A 17,688-nucleotide genomic window follows, 5' to 3' on the forward strand; every position below is an offset into this window, starting at 1 on the left:
AAAAAAAAAAAGAACTTATACCTAGAACTTAAAAAAGTTCTTAATTTATATTTTATAAAATGTGATATAAAAGTAATATTTGTATATTATAGGAAGTTTTCAGTGGTATTTTATAAAAAGCAATACAATTCTTTCTCCTAATTTTTGTGAAGTATTGTGGTGACAAATTGGGATAGTTTACTTTTTCTGAATGTTATATATACTCAAAAGTTAATCAATATGCAGGCAGTTTGCAGTGGCCCAAATAAAGAAACAAGGGTGAATATATTCCACAGTTATCTAGTAAAAGCAGGTGTTTGGTCACTATTTTTTATTCTTTAAAATCTGGAGAAAAACCACTGATGAAGTGAACCTGTTAGGCAAATTATTTCCTTATTTTTGCCCTTTTAGTTTTGTTCTAATCTGAGAAATGCTTCACTTGGGTTTTTTTTTGTGTGTGTAATTTAAACCTGATGAAGGGAAATTGCTCTCAGCCTGAAACACAGTGATCTAGAGTTTATCCAAAAGGCAAAATACCTTTTTTCTTGCTGTTCCATTTTAGTAGCTGCTGAGACAGAAAGTAAGGCTTCAGTTTGTGCACAGACATAAGGAAAATAATGGGGCTTTTCCCCTTCAGTATGTTATAGTCATTCTTTGGCTCATCCCACACATTGACAGTGGAAATTGCATTAAAGAAGCAGGTAGAAACATTTGCAGTTAGATGTGCATTCATTCATCTCCCTCTCTCCCTGATCCACCTTCTTCCTCCTCCCTTCCCCTCCCTCTGCTACCCCTCCCTTCTTCCCTCCCTCTTTCTTCCCTCTTCCCTTTTCCTTTCTTGTCCCTCCTCTCCTTTTTTTTTTTTTTTTAAAGATTTTATTTATTTATTCATGAGAGAGAGAGGCAGAGACACAGGCAGAGGGAGAAGCAGGCTCTGTGCAGGGAGCCCGATGTGGGACTGGATCCCAGGACTCCAGGATCCCATCCTGAGTCAAAGACAGATGCTTAACAACGGATCTACCCAGGCGTCCCATTGTCCCTCCTCTCCTGTCCCCTCTTCCTCCTCCTTCCTTCCTGCACTCCCTCTATGTCATGATGTTCTTGTTCTTACATATGTAGTAGAGAATAAGACCTCTTGGCCTTTCCATATGCAGTTTACATTGTTGTAGGGGAGGTAGATAGTAAAGAAACAAATAAGCATATGCATCTGATAATTTTTGCTAGTCACAAGGGCTATAAACAAAGCGTGTATACACGCAGACATGTATCTTAGAGAATGAAAATGAATGAGAATCCTAGAAGGCCGAAGGAGAGAGCATTTGAGCTGAGTTCTGCAGGTCCGCAAAGTCAAAGAGCATGTTTTAGGAAGGGGGGATAGCAAGTTGGTAGCCCTGAGAACAGATTGGGTTTGGTATTAGAGAGGAACTGGAATGCAAACACATGTGCCATGAGCTTGGGAGAGAACAGTCTAAGAAGAGGCTAGAGGAGAAAGTAGGGCCCGATTCAGAGGGCATGATGGCATGATGAACCATTTCCCCTTGATTCCAAGTTCAGCCCAAAGCCAGTGGTCCACACGTGGCATGTTAGTTCATTTTGTCTTTTAGATGCCACAAAAACATCTCTCATATGATCAAAATAACCTCAGTTCAAATTCTCATTTTAGTTTTCTCTCCTAAAAATAGAAAAAGAAATACATGAACTAAAACCTGACACAACTGAAAAAAGATGAGCAAATCCACAATTACCAATGGGGATTTCAGTAGTCCTCTGATAATGGATATAATAAGTAGACAAATATTCAGTAAGGATTTGGATGAGGGACTCGAACAACCCTACTAACCAAGTTGGCTTCATTGCCATTTTATTTTGTTTAATGGAATGCTCTATGCTATATGCTTGTCTCCCCGGGTGTCCATGAAGCATTCACCTAGATGGACCAGATTTGGGGCCAGAGCCATTTCAATAAATTTGAAAGCTTTGAAATCATACTGAACATATTCTCTGACCACAGCAGAATTAAACAGAAATCAGTATCAGAAAAATACCTGAAAACCCCAAAATATCTGGAACTCAAACCACACATTTCTGAATGACTCATGAGTCAAAGAAGAAATGACAAAGGATATTGGAAATGACATACTTTGAAATGCATGAGAATGAAAAGGTAACCCATGTCTCTTATTTAAGACAAAAATACTAACGTGCAAATAGGTAGAGATTTGCATTTTCAGCTCTTTCTGTTTGTCTGCGTCTTGAATTTCCTGCTTGCTTCAAGTGGAGTGTCAGTCTGTCCCGTTCCTTGAGATGAGATGAGTGTGGCCATATCCCTGCTGCCAGGCTGCACCTGGCCTGAGTCAGTCTGGCCTTGTCTATTTGACTAAATAGTCCGAATACTTTCTTCTGGCTCCACTCAGTGAATATTTACCATTTTCAGAGGTCATCTTCCTGGAACTATGGATGGGGATTTTTGGAGGAATAACAGGTTCAAGTTACATGATTCTTTGGCTAACCTCAGTTAGAACCTGTCAATGCTGCTTCTTTTGCCTCCTCCCTCCTACCTGGGGAATTCCAGTCTGCCTTCTCCCGACCTCTCAAACTTGTGTGTCTTTCCTTCAGTTCCCTTCTGTGACCTCTGTTTCTTCCAGCAGTGCTTTCATTGTTTTGACTTTTTCATTTTGTGACTTTTTATGATCTTTACTCTCAGTCTGCTTATCAGCTTGTCTCAGTGAAATTCATTCGTTTAGGCTTGACTGTGTGCTAGGCCTTTAAGCTAGGTGATTGGTTTGCACATGTGACGGTGGGGTGGTAACTTATCAATCAAATAATTAATTGGAGTGTGCTAAGTACTTTGACAGAGCCTTATTGGAAGGGTTATGTAACCAAGCATTTGTTCAACAAACACCTATGGAACTCCTCCTGTGTACCAGGCACTGTGCAGTGGAGGTGGTATTCCAGGTAGAAGGTGCTGATTGATTAAAGGTGAGGCATGGTGCTGTGAAGGAGTAGAGAATGATCTGGAGTAGGTAATCTGCTCTGGCACAAGGTATTTGGTGGGGACTTTGATGTAGTAAGTGGTAAGAGGAAAAGCTGGGAAGGTCAGGAAAGTCCTTCTGGTTTTTGTTTGTTTGTTTTTAGGGAATTTAGTCCTGTTTATGTGGGCATAGTATGTATTAGCTTTATGATGACTCTTTCCAGCACTTTCACACTACCCATATCTCTTATTTCTTTGGTAACTCTTCTGTTTACTGTAGTGACCAGTGGCTCTAAGGAGTGGTGACTACTGGCACTGCTTATCATGTAGTTTTTAAAAGCGGGTTATGGGGGGGGGTTACCAGTAGAGAAGGAACTCAAAGTAAGGAGGCATGTATGTGGTACTCTTACCTTATGTGGAATATTTCCTTCTAGGGTATACTTAGCCCTTTGAAATCTTTGTTGTTATTATTATTAATTTTTGAGAGGGAGGGAGGAGGGATGAGGGACAGAGGGAAAAGAAGGGAGAGAATCTTAAGCTGGTTCCATGCTCCATGCAGAGCCGGAAGTGAGGCATGATCTCACAACCCTGACATCTTGATCTGAGCCAAAATCAAGTTGGACGCTTAATTGACTGAGCCACCCAGGTGCCCTCAAATCATTATTATTTTTGAAGGTAGGGGAGGAAGAGGTTGAAATATAAACATATTACTTTGAAAACACCCTGTAGAGTAATATTTCAATTTATTGCCCACCCTGAAATTTTTTATTTTTTTCCTTTAGGTTTCTTGCTATTTAAAGATTTTTGTTTGAATGAAATTAATGAAGCTGTACCTCAGGTGAAGTTTTATGAAGAGGTAAGAAGTGACTGTTTTACTGATGCTTTTATTTTAAAAGCATATGTAGACTGTAATTTGGAAAACATCAAGACAACTAAATATCTTATAAATATGTAGAAATTCATTGACTGTAATTAGTAGCATAAGGTATAATATGTAGTTGATTATAGACTGACAACATCTGTAAAAATCATATTTTCAAGGGCTCTGAAGTGCTCTGCAAGCACTGAGGAATAGTTGGATTAAAATTCCAGAGGAGGGATTATCACTTAGAGGGGCACTGAGGATCAGCAACTGCTTGATTTTCTGCAGAAGCTTGCTGATTTCAGAGAAGTAAGCTGAGGCAGAGGGTCTCTACTGAGTGAAAGAGAAACTAGCAAAGTTTTCTGGTTACATGTGGCTGGAGTGACAAATTGTGGAGACGTGGGTGGGAAAGGGGAGCTTCAGACCCACAGCTGGTTTCCCCAGTAAGACGTTCGAAAGACAGCTGAAGAGACGGGCGCCTCACTGAAATCTCCCACAGCCTTATGCTGATGTATTGAAATGTGGACCTGTGGTGGCAGGAATCTGAAAACAGAATGGGCAAGAGATGAAAACCCTAGGGAACAGTCGATTGACCCTGAAGATCTGTAACTACGTCTCACCTGGGGCAGCTACCGATTTCTAGGTGTCATAAGCAGAGAAGAGTCCAGGTCTGGCCCTAGCTAGAAGGCTGCTTCTGAGAGACAGAAAAGCCAGAAAGGTTTCTGGGACTAGAATAAAAAACAAATGAAACTGGAGGGGCCCCGAACATGTGATTAGTCTTCTCAAGAATTATGTCAAGGAGGCCAAAGAGCTGTTCTGAAAACTTCTTGCAGGCAGAACTGAGTCTAATGTTGACAAAGACTTCTAATTGAATTCCATGGGGAGCTATGCCTTAAGAACAGGGGCAAACCAGAGGCAGACTGAATCCTACAAAAATGGAGACCCAGCCCAATCCTGTCCTGTACTGGTGATCAGCCCTCTCTCCACCTGTATAGCAGAGTACAAGGGTGGCCTCTGTCCTTTTTTGTTAGGTGGAAAATAATATAAAGACACCCTAAAATGTATAGCATACAGTAAAAAGGGGGGAGGCATCTAAGATACAAGATCATATGTCTCATAAGGTAATAGAAAGAGACCTGCATGAGTCTGATATTTAAGTTAGCTGACAGGTACTTAAAAATAACCATAAATAATATGTTTAAGATGATAGAGCAGAAGATAAAGTAGATGGAGGAATAGTGAATTTCAGTCCAATTTATCATAAAGAACCAAATGGATATTGTAGAACATCAAGTATAATATTTGAAATTAGAATCTAATGACTAGAGTCAATAGCAGATTGGTTACAGCATAAGATAGGATTAATTATTAGGGAGGCAGGTCAGTAGATAATTTCATGCTAAAACACAGAAAAGAAAGAATGTAAAAAGAAATAGATAAGGGTATTAAAGACATGTGGTTAAAAGATCTAACACATGTAGTATTGGAAACCCAGAAGGTGAAGAGAGAGAATAGGGCAGAAACAATATTTGAAGAGATAATACTAAGCATTTTATAAAATGCTGAAAGGCAGCTGCTACAGATTCAGAGAACTTAGAAAACCCCAAGCAGAATGGCTGCAAAGGAAACCTGTCTTTGCACATCAAGATAACACGGTGGAAACTTATGACAAAGGAAACATCTTCAAAGCAACTAGAGGATAGAAAAGGACACATTGCTTTTAAAGGAGTAACAAATAATATGACTATCACATCTTAAAAGAAATGATTAAAACAAAAACAATAGCAACTACAACAACAAAAAAGACAGTAAGGTGGCCATCTAAGTAATAAAAAAAATAAAATCCAAAAACCTCTGCTAACCTAGAATTCCATTTCTAGCAAAAATTTCCTTTAAAATGTAGGTGGAATAAAGATATTTTCAGAGAAAAACTGAGGGAATTTTGTCAGTCATGGACCTGCATTATAAGAAATACTAAGAAGAGATACTTTAGGCAGAAGAACAATACTCCCAGATGGAAATGCAGGAAGGAGTGAGGTCATCATAAAGGGTGATGTGTATGTAAAATACGAATGAATGTTGACCATGCAAAACAGTGTTTTTAGATTTTAAAATGTATATAAAACTAAAATGTATGATAGTACAAGAGGCAAGAGGGGTTTGAAGAAGGTAAAGTGTTTTAAGATCCTAGGATTATTAGTGGGGCTGGATGGTAAAAGTAATCATTTGCATTGACTTTTTAATCCGGTATGGATGCATATTGTATCTCTAAGGCAACTCTTAAAATGTGTATATCTAACAAGTTAAAAGAGGGAAAATGGAATAAAACAAAATTGGATTAATTTAAAAAAGGAATAAAAGGAGGACATAAAATAGGTGGGTCAAATTGAAAACAAAGAATAAGATGGCAGCTATAAATCCATCTATATAAGTAATTACATTTAATGGAAATGGACTAAATACTCCCAAGTAAAAGTCTAAAATTGCCTGCCTGAATAAATCACCAAAACTCTATTGTCTACTGCTTACAAGGAACATACTTTAAATGAAAGGATGCCAGAGGATATACAAGTACAAACACCAACTGAAGCAAAGCTGGTATAGCAACACTAATATCAGATCAAGTATCTGGTAAATGCTACTTGGAGATAGAGATTATTTTGTAGTGATAACAGGGTCAGGATCACAATCTTAAACTTATATGTAACAAATAATGTAACTTCAAAATATATAAAGCCAAAATTGACAGCTAAAATAAGACAACTCTGCATTCTTAGTGGGAGACATTAACACTCTTCAAGAGTTTATAGAACAGACAGATAAAAAATTAGTAATGATATAAAAATCTTAATAAAATTATGAGTAAACTTGACCTAATGGACATATATAGAATGCTACACCCAACAAAAATAGAATATGTTTTCATTAAAGTGGAAGATTTACCAAAAGAAAATTATTTGCCAGGCCCTATAGAAAGTTCCTGCAGATTTCAAGATCAAAATTGTTTTCTGATCACAATAGAATTAAACTCAATAACAGAGTTTACTAAGAAATCCTTAACTGCTTGGAAATAAATATACTTGTAAGTAATTTATGAGTCAAAGAAGAAATTAGAACAGAAATTAGAAAAAATTTCAATTTAAAATATATTTAAGAAACGACATGCCATTATTAGCACAATGTATCCTTATCCTAAAGCATTTAAATGGTTCAAAGAAATTGGAGCATAATTAGGACTGATATTAGTAATCTTTGTATATGCTTGAAAATTGGAGGAATATTCTTTTCTTTTGGGATTATTGATATACTTGAAAACGATATTTTCTATATTTTTAAAACTGTATTAATGTATTTCCAGGGAGAATGATCAAATTATTATGTACATTTAGCATCATGTAAAAAAAGTAAGCCAAATGCAAAAAGATTTTACTCATTTTATTATTTCAGTCTGAATTGTAGTCTAGATGAGTATCACAGCTTGATCTGTCAAAAGAAATTTCTTTCTCTGCTCTTAAAAGCTTTACAACTCTTCAGTTTCAGCAAGTACTAAGTTGCCTTGTCAAATACAGAGAAATCTTTAACAGATAACTTTTGTAAGGTTGAAACAGATGGGCAATCTACTTGGGTTACTTCTTAAGCCCTTCTTGCCAGTATGGCAGTGAATACTGCTGGTGTGTTTCCATTTGAACTTTAAACATTAGAGTTTCTCTTGGTTGGCTTGCTCCCAGCTCTTCACACCTGTCTTCTAGTTTGGCACACCATGGACCTAGCTTATCAGATTATCCCCTTGAAGGATAATGCTCCAAAGCTCCCTTGCAACTTGCTCTGTATTCTTTTATTGAAGGTACCGTTCAGTCTTGGGGCTTCAAATACAGTTTTCTAAATTAGTACAGCCTTTAAGCATTGCGGTTATCAATAATTCTTCTCTTTGTCCTTGGTTTTATCAGTCTGATTATTTCTGGTGGTTGTTGTATGACCCCAATCCCTAGAAAACTTCTTTGTCAGTTGTCTTGAAATGCATATTTTATATGTTTAATTTCCACTTTCCTGGATCCCCAGACTTAGTGGTTACCCATTTCCAGTGTGTTAAAGGCCTAATAGCTTATTCTGACATTCACAGATCTTTATATTAGTCATTACTTACCTTTCTTTCACCACCTTCTCATACATAGAACTGCCACTAACTGCTGAGCCTGTTCTATTTCTTTTCTTATGTCCTTCCTTCCAACCTCAAATGCTGCTTTGCCTTCTTGGCCTGTGGAAAGCCTAGCTTCTTTTGTGTGTAATATATATAATTATAATTTTATATAAAATATATTTTCTTGTATATTCACTAATAAGTCTCTCTGAACAGCTAGCTAGCCCAGTCTTCCACGATTGCTTGCGCCTTTGATTCCCACACAATTTGTTGTCTGTAACACTCTGTAACACTTAACCTATGCCTGCTGCTTCTGTGTGCAAAATTGTTATTTATCTTCATCTGTATTTGACTCACAGACACATGGCCTAGCTAAGCTCCAGGTGCAGCCATGCCTCTTATTTGCTGTAGGACGTTAGGGCAGTGGGTGAGCCATCTCTGAAGCATCTATCTTTCAGACTTGGAGTTTATAAATGTGAACAGTGTGCTGTCCCTATACTTGAGGAGCGCACAGTAGGGGGACTTCATACTTGAGCTTCAGTTAACCTCATCTACAAAATGAAGTTACTAATCATCCCCTGCTACTTCAAAGGCTAATTGTGAGGCTCAGATTGGATGCTGGATGGACAGTTGCTTTCTAAACCTTATCTATAGTATGCTGCTGAGGTAGATGGAGGCTGTAACTTAGTGGTTGAGAGTGCCAGCTATAAATTTAGCCTGCCTGGGTTTGGATTTGGACTTCTCTAATTACTAACTACATAAACTCGGGCAAGCAATTTCTAGCCTATCTACCTGAGTGTCCTTCACTAAGAATGAGGGTGATAGCAGTGCCTGTCTCTCAAGCTTGTGTGTGTGTGTGAAAGCAGCACACCAGAACGGTGACAGACACATAGTTACTGCTCAGTGTGTTGGTTCCACTTCCTTGTTCCATTTAGATTTGGAGGCAGCTCATAAAAATATGTATACATACCTAGATTTAGAAATAAGTCATGGAAAACAGAGAACAAATATAAGATCAGAGGCAAAGTTATTACTTAGGATCTTCTTCATTCATTCAACCAATATATATCAAACACCTGTGCCTGACATTGCTTGGATGAACAAGACAAAGTCCTTGTTCTCTTTGAGCTTCTATTCTGGTTGAGAGAAACAGATGATAAAAAGTAATAAATAACAGGAAATGTATGAAGAAGTAGTAACTGCTATGCAATGACTCAAAACAGACTCAAAACTCAGTGTGATGCATTATGACTTTGGGGGCCACTTCTGATTGATGGGTCAAAAATTGACTCTCTGAAGAGCAAGTATGGAAGCAGATTTGATTGATAAGGAGGCTAGTCTTTTGAAGATGGGAACAGAGTGAGGAGAGAGAGCATTTTAGGCTAACTGTGGCTAAGACATAGCCCTTAACCTGGTGGGAAAGAATTGGGCATGTTTGAGGAACTGAAAGAAGACCAAAATAGTATGTTCTTCGTGGATGAGAGAATTGGGATGTGTGAGATAAGATCAGGTTGAGGAGGGAGACAGGGTTGGGGGCCAGAGTAACAAATTCAGATTTTATTCTAGAGCCCATGCAGAATTTAAGATGGGAGGTGTGAAGTGAATATTCTCTAAATATCAATTAGATTCAGGGGATTGATGTGATCTTCCACGTCTTTACTGATTAGGTCTACTTGTTCTATAAGTTGCTGAGATTGTAGAATTGTCTGTTCTTTATCTTGTCATTTAAAAAATGTATTTGAAGTGTGTTATTACATTCATATGCATTTATGATTGTTATGTCTCTTCATGTAAAATGTCCCTCTTCATTGCTTGTCATAGTCTTTGTCTTGAAAATGACTTCACTGGATATTATTAGAGCTGTTTAGTCTCTTTTTGCTTATTGTTTTCATGATAAATCTTTTCCTTTCTACTTTCAACCAGTGTTTTCATATATAAAGTCTTTTTCTTTGAGACAAATATAAAAGTGTCTTGCTCACCACCCCTCACCCATTTCTGATAATGTCTGTATTTTAGTGGAATAATTTTAGATACTATGTTTATCCTTTGTGGGGTTTGCTGACTTCCTGAAATCTGTAAATTCGTATCATTCACCAAATCTAGTGAAATTTGAGCCATTATCCTTAAGCATTTTTCTACCTCAGTCTCTTTCCCTTTCTGGGACTCCAGTTACATGTGTGTTTGATTTTTGAATATAATGCCAAATATTACTGATGCTCTGTTCAATTTTTTCACCCAAATATATATATATATATATATATATATATATATATATATATATACACACACACACTTTTCTGTTCTTCAGATAGGGTAATTTTTATGGATCTGTCTTTAAATTCATTGTCTCTTTTGGCATCTCTACTTTGCTATTATGTCCACCCATTGAATTTTTTATTTCAGATGTATGTTTTAGTTATAAAATTTCCATTTGGTTTTTCTCATAGTTAATATGTTTCTGCTGCTATTTCCTATCTTTTTATTCATTACATGCATATCTCTTGTTATGTCTTTGAATATAGTTCTAATAGCTGCATCCATCAGCGTCATCTTGGTTGGAATGGTCTTCATTTATGGTGTTTTCTCTTGCACGTGGGCCACATTTTCCTGTTTCTTGATATGTAGAATAATTTTAGATTGTATCTTGTACATTGGGATTGATCTATTAATAGATACTCTAAACTCTGTATACTTCTTCAAAGGGTATTGATTTTTTGTTTTAGCAGTTAACTCATCTTACTAGATTTCAAAAACTCTGTCTTCTTATACAGTGAATAGCAGCTGAATCTCACTCAGTTCTTTTAGCTTTAGCTGAAATGCTTTGGATCTGCCAAGGCTTGCATGTCATTATGGGGTCCAACAGAGATGTTGACAGAATGTATATACAGAATTTTGGATCTGACTCTCTGGCTATTTATTTTCAGGAATATCCTCTCTTACTTTCTGGCTTTTGTTCGATGCCCCTTCCCCATTACGTATCTATACTTTTGGTCACTCCGGCTTGTGCTCAGTGTAGTTGGGTCTTATATATGTCCAGTATTTACAGTTGTTTTCTCAGGATAATTGGTCCCTTAGCAGTTATTTGGCTATTACCTAAAGCAGAGCCTGGGTTTATGACATATTTTGAATGTAAAACCAATATGATTGATTAATTGGATGTAGGAGGCAGTAGAAGCAGGAGTGTGAGCAAAAGAGCAGGAATCAAAGATGATTATTTCTTCTTTGGCTTAAGCAATTGGGAGGATGGTTTTACTCATGTTTGTGATAAAGAAGACTAGGGAAAGAGCATGCTTGGCTGGGGTAGAGAGGATATGGAAATGCCAAATGGGTGGTTAGATATTTAGAATCTGGAGCTCAGAGGAAGAAGCGAGTACTAGGGATCCTGACTTAGACATCAGAATGTAATTGATATTTTAACCTGTGGGACTGAAAATTTTTACCTTATAGTAATACAGCAGGTGAAAAAGGGGTACTCTGGCACCATGCTCTGAGGCACATCAGAATTTAGAAGTCCAACAGAGGAGGAAGAACTACCAAGGGAGACTGAGGAAGTGAGGCCAGTGTGGCAAGCCTCTGGAGAGTGTAGATCACACAAGTCAGAAAAACAAAGCTGCCAAGAAGGTGGGAAGGACAGCTGAGCTGAATGCTTGCTGCAGAGTCAGTGGAGCTACAGACAAAAGAGAGACCCTTGATTGGGCAAGCAGAGGCCATTAGTGGCTTCACAAGGCCCTCTTCCTAAAATGGTAGTGAGAAAGTGAGATATGATAGCTGTGGACCAAAAGTGCTTGCTCTTAGGGTTCTGCTTATTCAGGCTACATGTTCAGCTGTGAGCTTTGTAACCACCCAAGCAGAAAGGCACTGCATGGCCAGTGCATGCTCAACCTTGATGATGATACTTCTTTTCTGTTCAGGGGGAGACTTTTCACCTTGAGCTTGGGCTGCTACTTGCTCAGGTTACCTGGTCAACCTAACTGCCTAAATTAGAGGGGGCATTTTTCATGCACAAGCTACAATAAGATCATCCCATCTAGAGCCAATTGATAGTTGACTGCGTGTTCTTTAATTAGTGGTCTTCCTGATAATAGGAAGTGAATTTTGAATTACAGTCACAGATACTCAGACACTTTAGGCTTTTCCTTTGCCTACTAAGAGTTCCTTTTCTGTTGTTCACTTTGGAGTTTATGAGGCACAGATCTCTTAATAAAGCTCGTATTGTGGTTCAGAGTATCTTTTGCCCAAGAAACCAAAATGTTCCATGGCATTGGATTATTACAGTTTATGGAAAACTTCCATACTATCAGCATTTGTTTAAACAGGTGTCAACTTGCTTTCTAGGTGCCCTGGAACACAGCCTTATGTTGCATTACATTTGCTTTCAAGGATAATAATTCCATGAAGGCTTATTATTTCTTGACTTTGTTTAGTGTTTAGGCAGAAATGTTTCCTTTCATTTACTAACAGTCTACCTGTTTTATCCCAGAATTCTGTATTGACCTTTGGACCTGCCCCCCATTTTTTTTTTTTTTTTTTTAGAGATTTTCTTTTCTTATTTGAGAGAGAGAAAGAGCACAGAGAAGGGGGGAGAAGAAGAGGGGGAGAGAGAAGCAGACTCTTTGCTGAGCAGGGAACCTGACGTAGGGCTCCATCCCAGGACCCTGAGATCATGACCTGAGCCAAAGGCAGACACTTAATGGACTGAGCCACCCAGGCGCCCCTGGACTACATAAAATTAAAACAACAAAAAAAAAATTAACCAAACCAGATCCTCTGTTTATTTTCTGACTCTACTTCAGATTTTGGTGTTTGGCTTTTGTTGCCTCCCAGTACCACATTTGTGTCTGGCATGGTATTTGAACTCTTTAGATTTGTTCTTCTCAATTAACTCAGGGTGGTGAACCCTGGATCTTTTTGGTAATGCCAACACTGCTGGATTGCTGCTTCCGTAGAAAAGTCTTTTCTGGTTGGATGGAGTATAACCTACTCCAGTCGGCCTGCCTTCATGGCAGACTTTATTGCCTCTTCCAAGACTCCCTTCTAAGCCCTGGCTGTCACAGACTTGTGAATCTTATTGTAACAATATGGCCCCAGTAATTTCTCCATGTGTGAGCCAGCTGGCTTTCACCTGGGCCCTCAGTATTTCACACACCCAGTTCCCTGCCGACTATGCCCCTTCTTTATCAGTAATTCTTATAGGATTTACAGGTTTTGATTTCAGAACTATCCCAGCCTTATTGCAAAAAGGCAACTTTCATTTCTATTCTATCATCCCAGAATAAAGAACACTCAGATATTATGAAAGTCAATGTAAACAACTGCCTATCTGTTGAAAACTTTGTTCCCAAAAGTAAGTCATTTGTTTAAAGAGGTGTCATTTTATTGAAGATCTTTGATGCAGTCTTCCTGCTAACTCCATATTTCATTTGTGCCCTCATTCTCTTGTCTTTTGGATTAAAAGTATTTCTGTAGTAAATAAATAAAAGAAACACTCTGATCTAGCAGCTTCTATTACCAGATTAGAGGGATTGGGGCTAGTTCTACATAAAGCAAGTATTTCTAAAGCATGATTTTTATTATTTGGCTGTCTTAACACTGTTCTGATTGACTTTCCTAATAAGTTAGCAAAATATCTGTTTGAAGTAACCTATTTATTAATACTTTATTGTGCAGCTGAGGCTCCAACCTGAAAAAAACAAAAAACAAAAAACAGTGCTTTTCATCTATGGGTTAATGCCTTTCTAAAATATTCAGTTGATTTTTTAAAGGGATCCTTGCTGGAATTTTGACTATTTTGACTATTTTTTCTTTTGTTTTGTAATGTTGTAGTTGAATGAGAACGATCCCCATGATAAGTCTTAGAAACTGAATTACAGCCAGATTTAAATGGTTTTTGCTCCGGAGAGGGGAGTTGGCAAGGATGAATGGCCTCTAGCTGGTATATTGTAAGATAATTGTAACCATGGCAGTATTTGTTTCCTAATATTGTCCTTCTAAATTTAAGTGACGAGTTTCATCATAGGAAAAAACCCATTTGTATGTTTCAAGTTGCATTTAAATTATCCCAACTTCATTATTCCAACATTAGAAGTAGTTTCCTGTAGAGTAGCCGGTTCAGCAATTTGCTTAATCTCCTGTGGAAGTGGTTTTTACCCGGGCGAGTAATATCTTTTAATAAAGTGAGTTTTCTGGGAAGATATACCTAACCATGGTAACTTTGAAAAATCTAGATAAAAGAATACGAGAAGCTAGAGAACGAGGAAGATCGCCTTTGCAGAAGCCGGCAAATTTACGACACCTACATCATGAAGGAGCTGCTGTCTTGTTCACACGTGAGTATTTCTTTTTGTTCTCTGCCTTTAGTTTGGATAGAGGACAGCTCGCAGTGTTTCCAGAAAGTAAAGTAGGAGGCAGAAGTTTAAATATCGAGCAATACTCCCCCCCAGGACATGACCCATGTCTTCTCTTCTGTCATTTGTTTCCTGGTAATGCTGACACAAAGTTGTTGCTCCATCTACTCCAAGCTTATTTCCAAAAGTGGATTCTTTCATGGCAAAAAAAAAAAAAGAAAGAAAGAAAAAAAATTGATAGCTCATGCAAATCAACAGAAAAAAAAAAGGACAGTCTCAATTCCAGGCTTTCTAAAGGAAATTAAAGTTTATTATTGTTAATTTGGCTGTACTTTAAATAATTAGGCTAATCAAATATTGATCGATATAAATCTTAAATAGTTTCTTTGGATTAATGAGGAAGATTATAATTATTATGTTAATTTTATTAATAGTTAAATAGTGGTGGAAATATTTCTTCCCCCTGTAAATCAGATAAATAATCCATTCAGTCATTAGGATAAACTAGGTTCCTAAGAAATTATTCTACCAGGAGTGAGTGGAATAATTAGATAATAAAAATTTACCATGTAATATCTCTGAGAGAGCTTTCTGAAGGAGTGGCCTCACAGTTTTGGCCTGTGGGTCCAATACAGGAGCCACTAGCCCCAGGGGCTATTTAAATATAAATTTAAATTAATTGAAATCCAATGGAGTTAAAAACTTAACTCCTCAGCTCCTCATGAGCCACATTTCAAGTGCTCGATAGCTGCATGTGGCTGGTGGCTCTGGTATTGGACAGCACAGATACACAGCATTGCTGTCACTGCAGGAAGTTGAAGAGGACAGCACTGGCCATGATAATGATTTATTTTAGTGCTTCTATAGTTACTGTGTCATTCACAGTTCTTACTGACATTTGAATAACTGTAGCTGGTGGCACCACTTGTGCCATATATTTCTTTGTTGTTCTCACCTAACTTGTAGCAGATGGTTGATGCTCTGTGCCTTGCTACCTTGCTGGAGAATGGTTGAACCTTGGAAAATGCCAGATGTTCCGTGAAGATGCCACTGAAACTTAGTTTTCACGTAGCTCAGCAAATTTAGAGGGTATTTAGCAGTATGATGGGCATTTTAAACTTTTCTTCTTATGGTGCATTATCAAAGAAGACATAATTTGAAGTTTGGAGGAAGAATAGTATGTGTAGTTCTTGCTGGTGTAAGCTCTATTTTTTTAGAGCAAGTTCCCCTCTGCTCTGGTCACAGCAAGGCTTTTCTTTACAGCCTTCACCACCCTGGCTTTTAATTCTTAAATGGATTTTCTTTCTTTCTTTCTCCCTTTCTCCCTTTCTCCCTTTCTCCCTCGGGAGAAAGGGAGAAAGGGAGAAAGGGAGAAAGGGAGAAAGGGAGAAAGGGAGAAAGGGAGAAAGGGAGAAAAGGGAGAAGGGAGAAAGGGAGAAAGGGAGAAAGGGAGAAAGGGAGAAAGGGAGAAAGGAAAGGAAAGGAAAGGAAAGGAAAGGAAAGGGAGGGGGGGGGAGATTTATGGGGCTGGGCTTTCGGGGCAGTGGCGGGCGTGGCGCCTGTGGTCGGGGGGGGAGTGCTGGCGCGCTTGTAAGGGACGGTGAACGTTGTAGATCCCTTCCCTGGGAAGGTCCCTTACTAGTTACGGAAGGCTCTGTCTTACCGTCCCCTTCATCTGCCTTCCTTCCTTCGTTGCCTCCTTCTTTCTTTCTTTCTTTCTTTCTTTCTTTCTTTCTTTCTTTCTTTCTAGATTTATTTATTTATTCATGAGAGACACAGACTGAGAGAGAGAGGCAGAGACATAGGCAGAGGGAGAAGCAGGCTTCTCACAGGGAGCCCGATGCGGGACTCGATTCTTGACCCCGGGATCATGATCTGAGCCGAAAGCAGGTGCCCAACCGTTGAGCCAGCCAGGCATCCTAAATTCTTAAACGGATTTTCATGCATTTGTTTTCTTTTCTTTTCTTTTTTTCTTTTAAATATTTTATTTATTTATTTATTTATTTATTTATTTATTTATTTGAGAGCGCAAACTTGCAAGCATGAGCAGGGGGAGGGAGAGGGAGGAGCAGACACTCCGCTGAACAGGAAGCCTGATGCAGGGCTTAATCCCAGAATCCCAAGATTGTGACCTGAGCCGAAGGCAGACTCTTAACTGGCTGAACCACCCAGGCTCCCCTGTTTTCTCTTATACAGTGGAAATTTTACATTTCTAATTTTACGTTTCCAATTTTTACATTAACTAATTAAGGGATGTATACATTTAATAAGGTGATAATGAGATTCTCTATACTTTTTTTAAAAAATCATGATAGTCTTAAACTCTTGTGGGATTAGGTATGCCCATCAGGTGCCCCCGTGCTCATCATCCTTCTTGATATGGTATCTAAGAACTTCTGAAGCTCAGAGAAACAAGCATCTGTTTGGATTGCCCATAGATACCCAACTGATTTTTAAAGAATGCATGTCAATATAATTATCATAGGCTCCTGCTTAGTAGTTGTGTTAAATTATGTGTTGTGGTATTGTATAACATATAGAGGTTTATTACGTTTTATATTTGTGGAAAAAAATAACTTTTTGATTATTTTTTGAAAAGCCATTCTCAAAGCAAGCCGTAGAACATGTACAAAGTCACCTATCCAAGAAACAAGTGACATCAACTCTTTTCCAGGTAAGACAAAATTATTTCAAAATAAATACAGTTGACCCTTGAACAACACAGGGATTGGGATGCTGACCCCCATGCAATCAAAAATCCATATACAACTTTTGGCTTCTACCTCCAAACTTTACTAATAGCCTCCTGTTGACTGGAAGCCTTACCAATAACATGAACATTCAATTATCACATAGTTAAAAAATATTAAGAAAATTATAAGGAAAATACATTTATAGTATTATATATGAAAAATCAATGTGTAAGTGGGCCTGCATCATTCAGACTCATGCAAGACTGTTTAGACTGTTTTCCATAAAGGGATGCACACTGCACAAGTGAGTCAGGAGCCCTTCATCCTGGTCTAGTTGTGAATTTCCTCAGAGACCTTGGGAAAGCACCTGCCTACAGTGCCGCAGCCTCCTGTGCAAAATGAGGAGAGGGATTAATTCTTTCCTATTGTTACCTTTAGCTCTATGAGTCTAAGAGGTAGAAAGTTAATAAGTAAAATAGCTAATCTAAGGAATAGATTACCCCATGGATCCATTAGCTTTTAGTCTTTAGAACTCAATATCAGTGCTGATTATCAACACTTTTAGTCATTTATAGAATATGCTATGTAACTTCCAGGGCCCAGCACAGCATGAAAAACATGGGGCCCTTTGTTCAGAAATTAAGAATTTCAAATGGCGACAGCAGGGACACTAAACCAAGCTCTGTGCTCTTCTGAATGTG

At 38.1% G+C, this 17,688-nt stretch overlaps 1 protein-coding gene across 7 annotated transcripts in view; it reads left to right on the forward strand.

The window, feature by feature from the left end:
* Positions 1 to 17,688, forward strand: part of GRK3 (G protein-coupled receptor kinase 3) — a 132,332-nt gene that overhangs the window by 56,243 nt on the left and 58,401 nt on the right. For all 7 annotated transcript variants that reach the window (XR_005379327.1, XR_005379328.1, XM_038575486.1 and 4 more), the window contains exons 3-5: positions 3,733 to 3,806; positions 14,175 to 14,276; positions 16,894 to 16,968. Coding sequence is in view for 5 of the 7 variants with exons in the window: in XM_038575486.1 (XP_038431414.1) it covers positions 3,733 to 3,806; positions 14,175 to 14,276; positions 16,894 to 16,968 (251 nt within the window). In the remaining 2 variants the exon portion in view is untranslated. The remainder of the gene's footprint in view (positions 1 to 3,732; positions 3,807 to 14,174; positions 14,277 to 16,893; positions 16,969 to 17,688) is intronic.

Source organism: Canis lupus, chromosome 26 (assembly GCF_011100685.1).
Source record: "Canis lupus familiaris isolate Mischka breed German Shepherd chromosome 26, alternate assembly UU_Cfam_GSD_1.0, whole genome shotgun sequence".
Taxonomy (NCBI): Eukaryota; Metazoa; Chordata; class Mammalia; order Carnivora; family Canidae; genus Canis; species Canis lupus.